Genomic DNA, 19180 nt, shown 5'->3' with positions numbered 1-19180 from the left:
AACTATGGTACCCTGGGAAATTCCAAAACAACAATGGAAACCTTCTTTGCTCTGTACATACAGGAAATCAACCTTTTTGATGTGTGGAGACTACACCAGCCTACTGATTTTCTTGCTTCTCATGTGCAAATATGGCTTTACCCGAGATTGATTCAGCATTAAGAAAAAAGATTATGCTACCCTATGTAGGAGATATTTTATTGCAATGTACCTATAAGTCCCTCTTTTTATCTACAGTGGAAAATAAAATATTTTTTTATGACAAATTTTGAGAAAGGGGAAAATACAGGACTCGTATTGGTGACCATTACTAGATTACAGCCTCTAGCTCATGTCAATGCATTAAGCATAGATGGGGGACATACAGTGACTGCTCCTTTTGAAATTATAGATGGCTTTGGGAATATTTTGGGCCTTTATAGTAGTAACCTGTCCTATAAAGCATGGCATGGTCCTATAAAGCCAAAGGGCCAGATTACTTAAAGTGGTTGTATACTCATTTTTTTAACTTTTACCTACAGGAAAGCCTATAATAAGGCTTACCTGTAGGTAAAAAAAATATCTCCTAAACCTGTACGGTTTAGGAGATATTCCCCTCGGTATACGCCGCTGACTGCAGCGGCGCATGCGCACAAGGGGATTCTCGGCTAAAAGTCCGGCAGTGGCCGGCCCGGCCAGGATGAAATCTCCTGCGCGCATGCGCGGGAGTGACGATATCGCGGCTCCGGCCACTCACAGCGCCGGAGCCGCGATACCCAGAAGAAACGCAGAGGGAGCATGTCAGCTCCCTCGGCGTGGATCGGGCCAGATGTCGGGGCCTCGTTCTAAGGTAAGTATTTCATAATGAGCTAGTATGCGGTGCATACTAGCTCATTATGCCTTTTGCTTTGCAGGTGGTAAAAAAAAAAAATAATTAGCGGGTTTACTACCGCTTTAATGGCAGAAATGTATAAACGATATAGTGCTATCCTTCTTATGGAGCCCTTGCAGTCCTAAATGAGGCATCTGAGTTTGGCAAATGTCCAAATCCCTTATTTTTTTCTATTTCAAATTCTAGCAAAGATCCCCTGCCATCAGAATCCTATCAACCAACATGTCTTCTAACGACAGACATTAAGGCTTTTGCTAAAGTTGTTTCTAATAGATTGTGTAATATTATTGACAAATTGGTACATTCAGTTGTATGTCTATGAAGTCTACCACCACTAACATTAGAAGATTATACCTCAATTTACGAATTTCACCCACTAATGTAGGCAATTGGGCTAGTCTATTATCAGACATAGCCAAGGCATTTATTAGCATGGAATGGAACTACCTTTGGCAGACCCTGCTTATATTTGTCTTTTATTCAGTGGATTAAGGTGTTATGCTCCACACCTACTGTTTGTGTTCCGATCAATAATTATTTTTCAACTCCATTTCTTCTCTTATCCCTTGTTTTTTTTGTATCGGTGAAACCCCTTGCTAAAACCGAAAGGAATGCTGAGAACATAGTTGGATTTCATAACTCAATGACGAGGATAAAATAGAAATTTATGCTGATAATGCATTTTTATTTCTGGATAATCCTTCTTGTTCCTTGACAACTGTAACATAAATTCTCAGGTTTCTCCATCAATTGGAATAAATGGATTCTTATGCCAGTCAACCCCATCATTGGACATATTTTCGATTTGGCTAGGTAAATTAAGGGGTGACTACCTTTAAGTATTTTGGAATTAATATTTCCACAATACTATCTCATTATATAATGCTATATATATAACGCTAAATGTAGAACCCTGGGAGTGGCTGAGCAGCAGATGTAGCCGGACGTGTTCACTGCTCTCTCCGCCGACGATCCTGCCTGTTATACTTAGGGTGACCCACTGACACACCCAATCTGCTCTATAACAGCACCTAGGCATAGCACTGAGACTTCCTTTGGGCAGCCTGCCCTGCATGATTCCATGGCTAAAAGGCTGAAAGAAGCCAGTTTCTTCCCGGACCTGGCAATCTAAGATGGAACTCGGACACAGTGCTCATCAAAAGACAAATACAAGGAGGCAGCTCAGAAGTTCTTTACTAAGTCCACCCCGAATGAACCACATGCTTCATCATCATACACGGAAGATATCTCCAGTGAACAATTTGAGGCAGATGACACAGTGCTGCTGGAAGAACTGATCAGACTGCAGGCAGATTGGGATGCAGTAAGTGTACAAAATCTCCCCTTCCATGCACCTCCCTTTTCTAATGGGGATAGCCCAGAGCCCAGGCTGAGAGACATCATGGTGCCAGTTCCTGTCTGTAACACAGGTGGATGTATTTTTTATCAGAAAAAAACTGAGGGAAAGCAATGTAGAGGATTACATGGAGCCCTTACTGCGAGATGTCAAACAAACTGGGATGATGACTGCCCAACATGCACCCCACCTGGATGATCTAGAAAATAGGATGAGGTGCAATAATGTAAATATTCCTGAGAGGGCTGAGGGGAAAAACCCCTGTTACTTTTTTTGAAGCCTGGCTGCTCACAATGTTTTTAAAGAAATTTACTCCCATGTTTTAAGTGGAGAGTGTCCACACAGTGCCCATTTGCCCCCTACCTCCAGGCCATCCACCTCATACCTTCCTGTTTAACCGCTTCGCACCAGCCCTATAGCCGAAATACGGCTTCAGAGCGGACGCCATCTGGCAGGAGGCCGTCCCTGGATGTCCTCCTGTTTACTTCCGCAATGCGCGCTCCCGGGAGTGCGCATCGGGGAAGTTCTGTGCTGGCCGTGTCCCTCGGACACAGCCAGTCATAGGTCGCTGTAAACGGCCAATCACAACGGCCGTTTACAGCCTGTTCAGCCTATCCAATGAGAGATGATCTCATATGTAAACATATGAGATCATCTCTCAGCGCCGCTCTCCCTTCTCACACAGACAGAGTGTGAGAAGGGAGAGATGAACGGCTGCAGCGGCCGTAAGTGGAAGAAAAAAGTAAAAAAAAAGTGCCATCCGCCCCAGTGCCATCCTCCCCCAGTGCCATCCTCCCCCGTACCATCCTCCCCAGTGCCATCCACCCCAGTGCCATCCTCCCCAGTGCTACCTGCCCCCAATGCCACCTGTTAGTGCTATCTGTCCCCAGTGCCACCTGTTAGTGCTATCTGTCCCCAGTGCCACCTGTTGTCAGTGCCATTTGTCCCCAGTGCCATCTGTCATTAGTGCCACGTATAAGTGCCATCTGTCATCAGTGCCACGTGTCATCAGTGCCACATAGTGCTATCTGTCATCAGTGCCACATATTAGTGCCATCTGTCATCAGTGGCACGCATCAGTGCCATTTGTCATCAGTGCCACCTGTCAGTGTCACGTGCCATCTGTTGTCAGTGTCACGTGTCATCAATGCCACTTATCAGTGCCATCTGTCATCAGTGTCACGCGTCATCTGTGCCACGTATTAGTGCCATCTGTCATCGGTGCCACGTATTAGTGCCACATATTAGTGCCATCTGTCATCATTGCCACATATTAGTGCAATCTGTCATCAGTGCCACGTGTCATCAGTGCCACGTATAAGTGCCATCTGTCATCAGTGCCACTTATTAGTGCCATCTGTCATCAGTGCCACGTGTCATCAGTGCCACGTATAAGTGTCATCATTGCCACGTATCAGTGCCATCTGTCATCAGTGTCACGTGTCATTGTCCTGGTGCTCCAAGGCCTTCAAAAGTGTAATAGGTAGTCAACAAGTTAGATGTGTAATTTATGCTCCTAGAACACGTGATGGCGCTCCCTGCATGTTGGGCCTCTCTATGTGGCCAAGCTGTGAAAAAGTCCCACACATGTGGTATTGTAATACTCAGGAGGAGTAGCAGATTTTTTTTGGGGGTGTCATTTGTGGTATACACAGCCATGTGAGAGAAATAACCTATTACAATGACAATTATGTGGAAAAAAAAAAAAAAAAAAAATCTTAATTTTGCATAGAATTGTGGGAAAAAAATTACAATATTAAAAAGCTCACCATGCATCTTACTAAATACCTTGGAATGTCTACTTTCCAAAAAGGGGTCATTTGGGGGGTATTTGTACTTTCCTGACTTGTTCGGGTCACAAGAAATTAGATCGGCCACCAGTACATCAGATGTGATCAATTTTGTATGATTCGCACCACAGTTTGTAGACTCTCTATCTATTTCTCTTCTCTCCAGGGTGGTGTATTCTTTATCTTAAATATTGCATCATAAATATTGAGGACTGAAATTCCTCCCATTGTTGCCATATTATTGGCCTTTGATTTCTTGTATTCTTCTGTCTATTTATTTGTTCCCCCATATATTGTATTTCGTTCAGTTCACAAACCCATTCCACTATTGTAGAACTTTTTGTTTTTCGCTATTTTGGGGCAATTATTGTTGTGGCGACTGTTGTCATATGGTGAAGGACATCTGTTTTTATTGATTTTATTGATCCTGGCATTATAGATAATATTGCAGTATTTGCATTTGGTTGTATTTCAGTTCCTGACACCTTCTGATATATTTCAAATATCCTGTGCCAGAAGTCCCTCACCATATGACACCCGTACCAGATATGTATCATCGTTCCCCTTTCTTTGAGACATCTCCAACAGATCTCTGTGTTTTTTTTTATTAATTTTATTCAGGGCCACTGGACTCCAATACCATCTCATTATAATTTTATAGTTTCTTTCTTGATGTTTAAAGTGGTTGTAACTCATTACAACAACTTTATGCTACAGGTAAGCCTATAATAAGACTTACCTGTAGCTACCAAGAATATCTCCTAAGCTTGCACGGTTTAGGAAATATCCCCTGCCCCCTGCATGTGGTGATGACATTGGCACATGTGCACTGGGGCAAACTGAAGCAATGGCATGTATGTGTATTGTGTATTTTTCACTATTCCCAGTCAGGGAACATGAGTATTTGATTGTGCATTCAGCATCTTGCTATATTGCAAGTTAATCACATATTCTTATATAAGGAGTTATTTAGGAAGCACAACACTGTTTTGTTACGTATATTTTATATGTGAAGTGAACTCATTTTCTGTGTGTGCAGCAGCCAGGTGGGGGGAGGTATTTTTTCATTGTTTTTTGGTGTTTTTTTTTTTGTTATATCACCTACCACACATACCACTATTTAGTGATTAAGGTTATTATTTGCGCTGATAGAAATTAGTTATATTATTTATCCTAAGACTCTCTCTCTTTTGGAAGCACGTCGTTTTAAAAAAGGATCTCAATACCCTATAGAGTGTGGCTCGAAGTGAAAACTATTACCAGGCACACAGTTTGTACACAATATATGCCGCTCTGAAATAATCTGATTTTGCCAGAACTATCTAGTTTGGAGGCATTTAAGAATTGGAGGAGGGCTGTCATAACTTTACTCCATCAAATTTACCAGAATAACAGTCTTAAAACTTACCAGTCACTATCAGAGGAATATGGCCTGTCTAAACATTCCTTCTTTCATACTTGCAATTTCATTATGCACGCTAGTCAAAATCCCGTATATCCTTGCTAACATTTCCCCCTTCTCCAACAATTATTTTAGTGGCACAAGCCACAACTACCAAAAAAGAAACCATAGCTGATGTGTATTCCACCTTTTATCCATTAAATCTGCATTTCCCTGATTATTTTGGATGTAATCATTTTTTTCGATTGTTTTATTTTTTTTCCTCTACTCCTAATACTGGCCATTCCTCTAACTCATTTTAAGTCCCATCTCTGCCTGTTTTCATTTTTATTCATAAATTCTTTGTTTTTCACTTAACTCATAAGTTAACTGTTGTTGATCTTTTTACTTCATTAGGTACCACACATAAAAGTATCCCCAGAGGAAGTTTTAAGATCCCAATTTCCTAGATTCACAACTCTGAACCTTCATCCCAGCAACACAGACATCAGTGCAGCTATTGCAGCTTTACTCCATTTCTTCAACAGCACCACTGCCTGTCTTATCTGTGCCAAAGCCGAATGTAAGTAGTTGCTACAACTCCATCAATATTGTGAATTTAAATTTCATTCTATGGATCTTTCCTCTTCACTTATCAACAAGCTAATGAAATTCTTAAATAATACCACTTTGTTTTTTCATTACATAACTTTACATTACATACCTTTCATTGTCATCCCTGGGTCTAAAACAGGCAAATAATGGCTGGGGGGAGCAGGGGTCTGTACATAGCTTCCTGAAAACTTCACAGCAACCTGCTTCAGTACTTCTTTTAAAATCCCTAGGCCCTGACCCAATAGACTGGCTCTTGGATGGAGTTATGCAAATATCAAAGTGTCTTGATGAGTGTATGTCAATTGGGAGGTATAGCTGTTCCTGTACAGTCTTCATTTGCTTGCAGACAGCCCTAAGTAACAACCACATGTGATTTTAGGACAGGAGAGGAGTCTCTACAACTGTGTTAGACTAATGCCGCGTACGCACGACCGGACTTACCGGCAGAAAAGGTCAGACGGAATCATTCCGTCGGATATTACGATCGTGTGTGGGCTTCATCTAACTTTTTTCTTCAAAAATTCAGACGGACCTAGAAATAGAACATGTTTCTAATCTGTCAGATGGAATACATTTTTATCGGGAAAACCGTTCGTCTTTATGCTGGTCCGACGCACCAAATCCGATGCAAGGGCAGTTATTGGCTACTGGCTATTGAACTTCCTTTTCTAGTCCTGTCGTACGTCTCAGGTTCAAAACAGACAGACTTTGGTCGGTTTGTGTGTGCAGAAAGTCAGTTCGGAACTCTGTCGGGAAGACCGTCGGACCGTTTCTGCTGGAAGGTATCGTCGTGTGCACGCTGCATTAAAGTAGGACTATAGGCAAAACTTTCTTTTTAATTTTGGATAGAGCAGGGGAGGGTTTTAACACCTGTCAGATTTTTTTTTCGCCATTAGTTTGCCATCCAGATTTCTCGTTCACTTCCTATCCAATAGCCAAACAGAAATTGCGAGGAAATCCCTACAAATTAAGGGAATTCCTTGGGGCCCCCCAGGTCACCAGGACTAGTGTCCCCATTTGAACATTTCCCTTTATTTTACTTTTCTGGGAACAGCCTTCTTTATTAAAGCCATTAAAGGAGTTTACATTATTTTACATTATTATAAAATTCTGACCTTATAAATAATTCCAGTAAAATTATAACATTTTAATATGTACACCTAAAAAACACCTAAAATACACCTAAAATGTTCGGTCATTCTTTATTTATAGCTCAAAAAATAAAAAACCCAGTGGTGATCAAATGCCACCAAAAGAAAGCTCTATTTGCTCAAAATGTGATAGCACCGAAAGCTGAAAATTGGTCTGGGCAGGAAGGTATATAACTGCCCTGTATTGAAGTGGTTAATAAGAATTTGAGTGGACATCTGATTCATCCTATTTTTACATTCCCTAGTATGGCTCACTCTGTTAATAATGAGACTGGCCACACTTAAAGCATAAACTGAATGGCCCGATCTTCATATGTATGGGTGTCCAAAATTCTGTTAGAGATGACAGCTAACTGATAACCTCTACAACGCCTTGCAAAAGTATTCTGTCCCCCATTTTTCCTATTTTGCAGCATTACAACCTGCAGTTAAAATGGATGGGTTGGGGCTTTGTACCAGGTGATGTACAAAACATGCTTATGATAATGCAAAATGTATTTTATAAATAAAATGTGGTCAAACCAATTATCTTTGGAAGCTCCATAAATAGATGATGTAAATAGTCTGTGCACTCAAAGTGTCACATGATCTGTCACATGATGTCAGTTTAAATACATCACACCTGTTCTGAAAGGCCTCTGAAAGTCTGCATCATCACTAAGCAAGCAGCAAGGAGCTCTCCAAACACATCAGAGACAAAGTTGTGAAAAAGTATAGATCAGGATTCGATTATAAAAAAATCCCAAACTTTAACCACTTAGACCCCTTTTACACTGCCGGCGTTTCTCAGGCGCAAGAGCGTTAAAAATAGCGCCTGCATAGTGCCTGAAAAAAAGTGGCTCCATTCACTCCAGTGTGAAAGCCTGAGGGCTATAACAAAGATATCCCTCTTCAGAGTTAGGACGTATATCGGCGTGCGGCAGTCCGGAAGTGGTTATCTCACAGATAACATTAAATCCATTAAAGCAAAATGGAAAGAATTTGGCACTATTACAAACCTGACAAGAGAAGGCATTCCACCAAAATTCATAGACCAGGCAACAAGGCTATTAATCAGAGATAACAAAAACATCAAAGATAACACTGAAGGTGCTGCAAAAATCCACAGCAGAGATGGGATTACCTATGCAATGGACCACTTTATTTAATTTTTGTGATGTAGGCGCACTAAGCCTTATGGAGATGCATTATAACGTAATGGGTGGTTTGTGGTTCTAGAAGCTGTTCACCAGCAACTGTGGGGTCTTTCTGGACCCCAAAGAAGTTTACTAAAGCTTTGAAAGGATGGGAGTGCCACACCAGCTTGCATGGGACTTTAACCACTTTCCATCCGCTGTACATTTATAAACATCCTCGGACGGGAAGGTTGATATCTTGGTAATCCCTGCAGCTGCAGCAATATTTGAGATAACACTCTTTAGGGCCAGAGATTCTGCACAAAATAAAAGTAATCCAGACAGCTAACTAGCCACTGGATTACTTTTACAGGCAATGGAAGGGGGTCCCACCCATCGCCGCCTTTACCAGGCTCTCCTGTGAAATCAGGGGAGGATGAGTGGAAAGAATGCTGTTTCTCCCACTATGTGACATCAGAAACAGGAAGCGATGAGGATTTCATCACTTTATTATTATTATTATTATATCACTCCTGTTTTTGTTCTTTGTTTACTTGCCTGTTAACTGTCAGTAAAACCGCTGATCAGATCGATCTGTATCTGATAAGCTGCATCGAAGTCTGAGAATTTCGAAAAATTTCCTTTATGAGGAAAATTTATTTATTTTCAAACTTTTATCATAGAGATGAAGAAAAATTATTTATTCTTTTTACAAAATTTTCTGTCTTTTTTAATTTATAGAGTAAAAAACTCAGTGGTGAGCCAAATAAAAAAAAAGAGAAAGCTCTATGTGTGTGAAAAAAGAACAAACATTTTGTATGGGTACAGTGTTGCATGACTGAGCAATTGTCATTCAAAATGAGTGCTAAAAGCTGAAAATTGGTCTGCTTAGGAAGGGGGTTTAAGTGCCCAGTGGGCAAGTGGTTAAAATAAAATAGGTTTCAGCATGCAGAGATTTAACACTTTGATGAAGGTTCACCTTCCAGTAGGACAATGACCCTAAGCATGCTGCTAAAGCTACACTGGAGTGTTTTAAAGGGAAACATTTAAATGTCTGGGAATGGCCTAGTCAACCCCCAGGATGTCAATCCAATTGAGAATCTGTGGCATAACTTAAAGATTGCTGTACACCAACACAACACATCTAACTTGCAGGCGCTAGAACAGTTTTGCTTTGAAGAACAGGCACAAATTCCTGTAGCTAGATGTTCTAAGATAGTAGAGACATGTCCCAAGAGACCTGCAGCTGTAATTGCAGCAAATGGTGTCTCTACAAAGTACAGTATTGACTTTGACATCGCTGGTGAGAGATGGGGCTCAGGTAAGTAATTAGGGGGTGCTGGGGTGGCTGCTATACACAAAAAGGTTTTTTATCTTAATGCATAGAATACATTAAGATAAAAAACCTTCTGCCTTTACAACTCCTTTAAATCTGCATCTCATGTTTATTTTGCCATGATGTGGGTTGAAGCAAGCTTTAACCGCTTAAGGACCGCCTCCTGCACATTAACGTCGGCAGAATGGCATGGCTGGGCACATCAATGTACAGATATATTGCTCTTTAACCTCCCTGGTGGTACGATTATTTTGGATTTTAGGTGCTAAAAGCAGGACAATTATTTTGCATGAAAATTTGGCATTTTATATTGTAGTCCTGTAATTCTTAGGAATAACTCACTTAAATCTGTCCAAACCAGAGTCTAGCAGACATCCCGGGTATGATAAAGTTTGAAAAATGAAATCATAAATTATAATATAATAAATGACTATAAATAATTATACCAAATAATAATATAACAATAATAAAAATTATTCAATAATGTAATCAAATCAAAAACACAGAAATTTGCTCAGTTGCAGAATTGTCACTGTCATTACTTTTCAATATTTGATGATGGATCTCCGCACAAATCACTATCCTTCAATTCTGTGAGTGATTACAATTTATTATCGCTGTTTTCTAGCGGGTCTAAAATCATTTTTGATGTAAAGGGACAGTTTTGGTTGCTATGGACAATCTCCAGTTTCCAGGCATAAAGAACAGTTTTTATAATATAAAACTGCATGCAGGACACTGGGCAGACCACTAGGGACAAAGGGGATGTGAAATAATTGCATACAGCAATGTAATCTGTGTGTTTCACTTTTTGAATTTGGCGCCGATCTCTGTCCCTGTGCGTTGCATCGCTCGCAGGGAACAGAGATCGGCTCCGTGATGAATAGAGCGGAGGACGAGCCGCTCGTACAGCACGGGGACATCGCTGGATCCAAGGGAGTAAGTAGGTAAGTAAACCACCTCCTGGATTCAGCGATGCGGTCCCGAGTCTGGCTCGGGGTTACCGCTTTTGGTATAAAACTTCCACCCCGAGCCAGACTCGGGAATACCGCCAGGGGGGTTAAGTGCCCAGCCGTGGGTCGCGTGTGCCCCCCCGGCGGCACGGTGGCAACCCGGTCCTGAGCTCCATGACCATGGCCACGGGACCCGCGGACCCGATCGCCGCTGGTTTCCCGCGATAGGGTCACAGAGCTGAAGAATGGGGAGAGGTATGTGTAAACAAGCCTCTCCCCGTGCTTCCTAGTGAGACTGTCACTGATCGTCTTTCCCGATGACAGGGAACAGACAATCAGTGATGTTGAATGCCAAGCCATGCTCCCTACAGTAAAAAAAACACACACGTCACACTTAACCTCTCCCCGCCCCTAGTGGTTAACCCCTTCACTGCCAGTGTCATTTACACAGGAATCGGTGCATTTAAATAGCACTGATTGCTGTATAAATGACAATGGTCCCAAAAATGTGTCAAAAATGTCTGATGTGTCCGCCATAATGTAGCAGTTACAATAAAAATCGCTGATCGCCACCATTACTAGTAAAAAAAAAATATATATAAAAAAAAATGCTATAAAACTATCCCCTATTTTGTAAACGCTATAACTTTTGCGCAAACCAATCAATAATCGCTAATTCTGATTTTTTTTACCAAAAATATGTAGAAGAATACGTATCGGCCTAAACTGAGGGAAAAAAAAATTTAATATATTTTTTGGGGATATTTATTATAGCAAAAAGTTAAAAATATTGCATTTTTTTCAAAATTGTCGCTCTATTTTTGTTTATAGCTCAAAAAATAAAAACAAATACCACCAAAAGAAAGCTCTATTTGTGGGGAAAAAAAGGACGCCAATTTTGTTTGGGAGCCACATCACATAACTACGCAATTGTCAGTTAAAGCGACGCAGTGCTGAATCGTAAAAAGGGGCCTGGTCTTTTGGCTGCAAATTGGTCCGGGGCTTAAATGGTTAATGAGTTCCTGTAATGAAATTTGGCTCAATGCAAGCATTACACATGTGCATTAGGGAGCACATACATTTCAGAAATGTACTGTAATTCACAAGATACCTTTAAGTGCTCAAGTTGAGAAGCCATACTGTATCTTTCCCTAGGATGACAGTGATTGTTAACTGTTGTGTTTTATAAATCTGTACTTAGAGAATGGAAAAGAAAACACCTGCCTGAAATAAAAAATGTGAACAGCTTTAAAATATATTTGTTGAAATACTTTTGCATCGCAAACTTAGAAAAGCTTTCAAGATAAAAATAAAATTGTACTGTGTATAAATAAACCATTGCAATACACCAGTTTTATTTGGGAATTGATACCAGCTACTGTGGAAATAGTTTTAGATTGAAGGCTGGAACAAAGAAAATAGTATCACTCGTGGCTATACTGTAAACCGTGTAACTGTTCATACTTCATTAGCAAAATTACTTGTTAAAAAATGTACTTGTTCTAAAATATTTTGCCATATTTTGCCATTGTTCAATCTTCTAAACGCTTTTCCCATCCCCTTCTAGCGGGAGAGATAGCTTCTCCCTGAGATTGCCCAATTAGAAGTTATATATAATACAAATAAGGCCCTTCTTAGTTTGTATCTTTGCAATAAGGTCTATTAATGCCATCATTTGTACCTTTAACTTATTACCTTTAAATTGGGTCTGCAAAGCATGTCATAATTGTAAATATTGACAAAAGGTATATGGGGGCAGAGAATATTCTTTTTGTAATTCTTGAAATGTTTTTAAATTATTATTATAATATAATTGTGAGATATATTGAATCCCTAGTCCTCTCCACATCCCAAATCCTTCCAGTTTATTTATCTCTTTATACTTTATATTTTCCATAAAGGGATGAACTGATATATCAGCGTTTTACATTTTATATCTCATTTCATGCCATACTTTATTCATCAGCACTAGTGATGAGCCCACGGTACATTCAACTCGAACATCAGGTGTTTGTTCCAAAACTAACCAAACATATGGGGCGTTCGTGTACAATTTGAGTGCCGTGGAACGCCCCATAATGCACTGCGAGATCGCAGAGCATTGCTGTATGATGATTGGCCAAAGCATGCACCTGACCTACGGCTCTGCTGAGAGAGACATAATTGGCCAAAGGCAGGGTGCGTTTGGCCAATCACTCCACACACTATATAAGGCTGCTTACAGAGCGTGTGTTGGCATGTACAGAGAGATAGCTTGAATTAGATTAAGCAGACAGGTTATTCAGTTAGTGGCAGTGTATTTGATATATACGGTATATACAGTCAGTCTAGTATGTATATATATATATATATATATATATATATATATATATATATATATATATATATATATATATATATATATGCTCTGTATTTAGCATAGACTATAAATTCAGTGTTTACTATATATACTTACTATATATATACAGCCATATATATATATATATATATATATATATATATATATATATATATATATATATATATATATAGATATATATATATACATACACTCTGCATTCAGTGTAGCCTATATCTACAATGCATTCCGTGATGTGCAGTTGCTAATACAGTGCAGATGGTGTACACAGTATCTAATACAGTGTGTACAGTTTCTACTACACTTCTGGTGATATACACAGTTAGTGATGGACGAACTTCCGACGGGACGTTTCGCGAACGCGAAACGCGAACGGGCACAAACGTTCGCGAAAACGACCGTTCGCCGCGGGCTCCATTGACTTCAATGGGAGGCGAATTTCGCAAACCTTTAGGTCGAATTTGCGGCCACGGGGTAATTATTAGGGGGTAGCACGTAGTCCCACCACCTGGACAATAGCATAATACATGTATGAGGTGAATTTGGGATCGATAACTACAAGCATTTTTTTTTTATTTGGGAAATTGTTCTGACAATTCAGGACTATGGAGCTAATGAAGGCAATGGAGGAGAGGGAAGGTCAGGGACCAGGGTAGGCAAACAAGAGGGTGCAGGAGATACAGAGCACTGACAGCAGCACCGTAATACAGAGCACTGACATCAGCACCGTGACATACAGCGCTGACAGCAGCTCCGTGACATACAGCGCTGACAGCAGCTCCGTGACATACAGCGCTGACAGCAGCTCCGTGACATACAGCGCTGACAGCAGCTCCGTGACATACAGCGCTGACAGCAGCTCCGTGACATACAGCGCTGACAGCAGCACCGTGACATACAGCGCTGACAGCAGCTCCGTGACATACAGCGCTGACAGCAGCTCCGTGACATACAGCGCTGACAGCAGCTCCGTGACATACAGCACTGACAGCAGCTCCGTGACATACAGCGCTGACAGCAGCTCCGTGACATACAGCGCTGACAGCAGCACCGTGACATACAGCGCTGACAGCAGCTCCGTGACATACAGCGCTGACAGCAGCTCCGTGACATACAGCGCTGACAGCAGCTCCGTGACATACAGCACTGACAGCAGCTCCGTGACATACAGCGCTGACAGCAGCTCCGTGACATACAGCGCTGACAGCAGCACCGTGACATACAGCGCTGACAGCAGCTCCGTGACATACAGCGCTGACAGCAGCTCCGTGACATACAGCGCTGACAGCAGCTCCGTGACATACAGCGCTGACAGCAGCTCCGTGACATACAGCGCTGACAGCAGCTCCGTGACATACAGCGCTGACAGCAGCTCCGTGACATACAGCGCTGACAGCAGCTCCGTGACATACAGCGCTGACAGCAGCACCGTAAGCAGCCCCAGGAGGAAGTCAGCACAGCACAGGGATGGTGTGATCCCCTCATAATAAGAACCCCCAGGAGGAAGTCAGCACAGCACAGGGATGGTGGGAGCCCCTCATAATAAGAACACCCAGGAGGAAGTCAGCACAGCACAGGGATGGTGGGAACCCCTCATAATAAGCAGCCCCAGTAGAAATATGACACCGCTCAACCTCTTCAAAGAGGAGGGTAGGGGCATATAGTACGGTGTGCTTTTTTGGGTCAGGGAAGTGAGCCAAATGAATTAAGAAGGTCTGTGTGCTTGATTCCAAAAATTGTTTATAGACATATACATGGTCTACTGATCACATGTGTTGAATTCCTCCGAGATCCATGCCTCATTCATTTTTAGAAATGTGAGGTAGTTAACACTGTGGTGAGCTAGGCGAGTACGCTTATCGGTCACAATCCCCCCTGCTGCGCTGAACGTCCTTTCGGACAGGACACTGGATGAGGGGCAAGCCAACAGTTCGATTGCAAATTGGGCAAGCTCTGGCCAGAGGTCAAGCCTGCCCACCCAGTAGTCTAGGGGTTCATCACTCCTCAGAGCGTCCACATCGGCCGTTAACCCAATGTAGTCGGACACCTGACGGTCTAGGCGTTCCCTGATGCTGGATCCGGATGACACCTGTCGATGGGTCGGCTGAAAGAATGACCTCATATCCGAAGTCACCAACACATCTTCAAACCGGCCTCTTCTTGCAGGCGCTGTTGGATTGGTACCCGCAAATCCTTCTCTGGGAGTGGGAATTGCTCCTCTGCCAGCGCACGCAAAAGCAGAATGCAGCATTTCTCGAAGCAAGGCCTGGAAGTGCTGCATTCTGACAGCCCTCTGCGACGGCGGTAACATTTCCGCCATTTTGTGTTTGTACCGGGGGTCTAAGTACGTTGCCACCCAGTACTGGTCCTTGACCCTCATGCTTTTTATACGGGGGTCCCTATTAAAACACTGGAGCATGAAGGCCCCCATTTGCACTAAAGTGGAAGCGGTGTGGTGGCCTGGCTCCTGCTCATCATCCAGGATAATGTCGTCCTCTTCATTCTCCTCTCCCCATCCTCGCACAACAGGGATCCCAGAAAGGTTTAAAGCATGCTCTTCTTGCTCCTGCTCATCCGCCCCGGCACCATCCTCCTCTGACTCCTCATCAGACTCCTGTTGTTGACTTGTCTCAGATAGAGTAGCCCCCCCTGGGAATTCATCCAGCATTGCGACTTCCTCATCTTCCCGCTCCTGCTCCTCCACAGCCTGATCAATGACACGACGCAATGCACGCTCCAGAAAGAAGGCATAAGGTACCATGTCACTGATGGCGCCATGGCTGCGACTGACCAGTTTGGTGATCTCCTCAAATGGCCGCAGAAGTCTGCATGTGTCGCGCATGAGCAGCCACTGGCGCGGTGAAAAAAAACCCAGCTCCCCAGAACCGTTTCTTTCGCAGAGTTCATACAGGTAGACGTTAACTGCACGTTTCTGCTGGAGCAGCCTATCAAGCATATAGAAGGTTGAGTTCCATCGCGTCGGGCAATCGCAAATAAGACGTCTGACCGGCAGATGGTGTCGCCGCTGAATGTCAGCAAGGCGAGCCATGGCCGTGTAAGATCTTCTGAAAATGGGCCGAGATTTTCCTTGCCTGCCGCAAGATGTCCTGGACCCCAGGGTATTTGACAAGGAATCGCTGCACGACCAAGTTTAAGACGTGTGCCATGCACGGCACGTGCGTGATTTTGCCCTGTTTCAATGCGCTAAGCAGATTGGCACCGTTGTCACACACCACTTTACCAACTGTCAAATTGAGCGGTGTTAGCCACTCATCTGCCTGTGAACGCAAAGCTGAAAGGAGTGCCGGGCCAGTGTGGCTCTTTGCTTCCAGGCACAACAGACGCAGCACGGCATGGCAACGTCTCACCTGGCATGTGGAATAGGTTCTGGGGAGCTTGGGCGGTGCAGTGGAAGAGACGCTAGCAGCGGAAAAGGAGGAGGCAGCTGAGGAGGAGAGGGAGGAGGATGGAGTAGGAGGAGGAGAAGAAGAGTCAGGCCTGCATGCAATCCGTGGCGGTAAAACCAAATCTACACGGGTGCCACGGGTTACATGCTTGACGGCCGTCAGAAGGTTCACCCAGTGGGCAGTAAAACTGATATACCTTCCCTGCCCGTGTTTGCTAGACCACGTGTCTGTGGTCAGATGTATCTTGGCACCGACACTGTGTGCCAGAGATACATTCACTTGCCGCTGAACATGGCCATATAGCTCTGGGATGCCCTTCTCTGAGAAATACTTCCTTCCTGGGACCTTCCATTGTGGTGTTCCAATGGCCACAAATTTGCGAAAGGCCTCCGAGTCCACCAGTTTATATGGCAGTAGTTGGCGGGCTATGAGTTCTGACAAGCCAGCCGCCAACCGTTGGGCAAGAGGGTTATCCGGCGTCATCATTTTTTTACGCTCAAACATTAGGCCCACGGAAGCCTGCCTTTTTGCAGAAAAATGTGAGCTTGGCGTGATGGAAGGTGGAGTGGAGGACAATTGTGAGGAGAGAGGAGAAGGAGAAGTAGAAGACGAGGCTGGACGGTGAGAGCCTGCAGTGTGGCTTTGTGTGTTCCGTTGCTCCCACTGGGCTCGGTGATGGCTGCTCATGTGCCTTCTTAAGGCGGTCGTCCCTAGGTGAGTATTGGGCTTACCGCGACTAACGCGTTGACTGCAAAGATTGCAGATGGCAACGCTATTGTCAGCAGCGGACACGTTAAAAAAAGCCCACACTGCGGAGCCATGTGCCGGTGTCCTGGGAGCGCCAGATGTGACCGTACATGGTCGATGACTCGCTCCTGATACATTTGCAGTCTGCTTTGTCCCTGCTGTGCAATGTAAGTCATTGCTGCTTCTCCTCCCTATCTGCTGGTCCATATCTCCCTCTGAACTCCCCTCCTCTTCCTCTCTTGTGGGCACCCACGTGACATCACTAGACACGTCATCATCAACGTCACCTTCCCCACCGCTATAAGTAGAGATCTCGGAGTAGGCAGCAACACCGGGGACCAACCTCCTCCTTGGGCTGATCTGGGTACTGGCGTCAGACTGCTGAGTAGCGCTTGTTGCTACCTCCTCTTCCTGATCCAATACCAAGAGTGGCTGCGCATCAGAAATGTCCTCTTGATATGGATCGGAAAATAATTCCAGTGACTCAAGCGGAAGGTATGTGGTGGTGGTGGTGGTGGTCGTGTTGTTGGTGGTAGTGTCTTTGGGGGTGCACATAGCAGAGAGTGAAGAAGAGGGTGCAGATCGAGAGGATGAGGAGGGTGCAGAAGAGTAAGGCTGAGCGAGCCACTCAACCAAGTCTGGTGCATCCTTTAAAGTAATTGAACGCACCTTCTGCAACTTCCCACTTTGGCTCAAGCCTGTTGCTCCTGCCCTACCCCTACCACCCCTGCGGAAGGGCCTGCCTCTTCCTCTGCATGTCATTTTTTAAATGACCCTGTGACAAAACTCTTAGTCCCTATACCGCTGAAGGACTGCTGCAGTATAGGTGAGCGGTCAGCAGTGGTGCACGTCAACCCTATCTATTGTGGACCTATAGCGGTCCTTACAGAACAGCAGACTGTACCGCACTCAAGCCTATGTACCGTAGCACCCTATACCAAGTTACCAGTCCTTATAAGAACTTTTGTGGACCAAGCAGGTTGTGTATTAGTGTTTAGCAGACTGTACGTCAGTCCCTATACCGCTGAAGGACTGCTGCAGTATAGGGCAGCGGTCAGCAGTGGTGCACGTCAACCCTATCTATTGTGGACCGATAGCGGTCCTTACAGAACAGCAGACTGTACCGCACTCAAGCCTATGTACCGTAGCACCCTATACCAAGTTACCAGTCCTTATAAGAACTTTTGTGGAACAAGCAGGTTGTGTGTTAGTGATTAGCAGACTGTACGTCAGTCCCTATACCAATGAAGGACTGCTGCAGTATAGGGCAGCGGTCAGCAGTAGTGCACGGCAACCCTATGTATTGTGGACCGATAGCGGTCCTTACAGAACAGCAGACTGTAACGCACTCAGGCCTATGTACCGTAGCACCCTATACCAAGTTACCAGTCCTTATAAGAACTTTTGTGGACCAAGCAGGTTGTGTGTTAGTGATTAGCAGACTGTACGTCAGTCCCTATACCAATGAAGGACTGCTGCAGTATAGGGCAGCGGTCAGCAGTAGTGCACGGCAACCCTATGTATTGTGGACCGATAGCGGTCCTTACAGAACAGCAGACTGTAACGCACTCAGGCCTATGTACCGTAGCACCCTATACCAAGTTACCAGTCCTTATAAGAACTTTTGTGGACCAAGCAGGTTGTGTGTTAGTGATTAGCAGACTGTACGTCAGTCCCTATACCAATGAAGGACTGCTGCAGTATAGGGCAGCGGTCAGCAGTAGTGCACGGCAACCCTATGTATTGTGGACCGATAGCGGTCCTTACAGAACAGCAGACTGTAACGCACTCAGGCCTATGTACCGTAGCACCCTATACCAAGTTACCAGTCCTTATAAGAACTTTTGTGGACCAAGCAGGTTGTGTGTTAGTGATTAGCAGACTGTACGTCAGTCCCTATACCAATGAAGGACTGCTGCAGTATAGGGCAGCGGTCAGCAGTAGTGCACGGCAACCCTATGTATTGTGGACCGATAGCGGTCCTTACAGAACAGCAGACTGTACTGCACTCAGGCCTATGTACCGTAGCACCCTATACCAAGTTACCAGTCCTTATAAAAACTTTTGTGGACCAAGCAGGTTGTGTGTTAGTGTTTAG

The 19180-nt window shown here is 43.9% G+C and overlaps 1 protein-coding gene across 2 annotated transcripts in view; it reads left to right on the top strand.

Annotated features, from left to right (window-relative positions):
• GRIK4 (glutamate ionotropic receptor kainate type subunit 4) overlaps nt 1-19180 on the top strand; it is a 799826-nt gene that overhangs the window by 539954 nt on the left and 240692 nt on the right. For both annotated transcript variants that reach the window (XR_013263204.1, XM_077457367.1), the window contains exon 5: nt 5817-5982. Coding sequence is in view for 1 of the 2 variants with exons in the window: in XM_077457367.1 (XP_077313493.1) it covers nt 5817-5982 (166 nt within the window). In the remaining variant the exon portion in view is untranslated. The remainder of the gene's footprint in view (nt 1-5816; nt 5983-19180) is intronic.

The sequence above is a fragment of the Lithobates pipiens genome, unplaced genomic scaffold (assembly GCF_037356315.1).
Source record: "Lithobates pipiens isolate NorthernLeopardFrog02 unplaced genomic scaffold, aLitPip1_a1.2 Scaffold_27, whole genome shotgun sequence".
NCBI lineage: Eukaryota > Metazoa > Chordata > Amphibia > Anura > Ranidae > Lithobates > Lithobates pipiens.
This window is presented reverse-complemented; position numbering and strand designations above follow the sequence as displayed.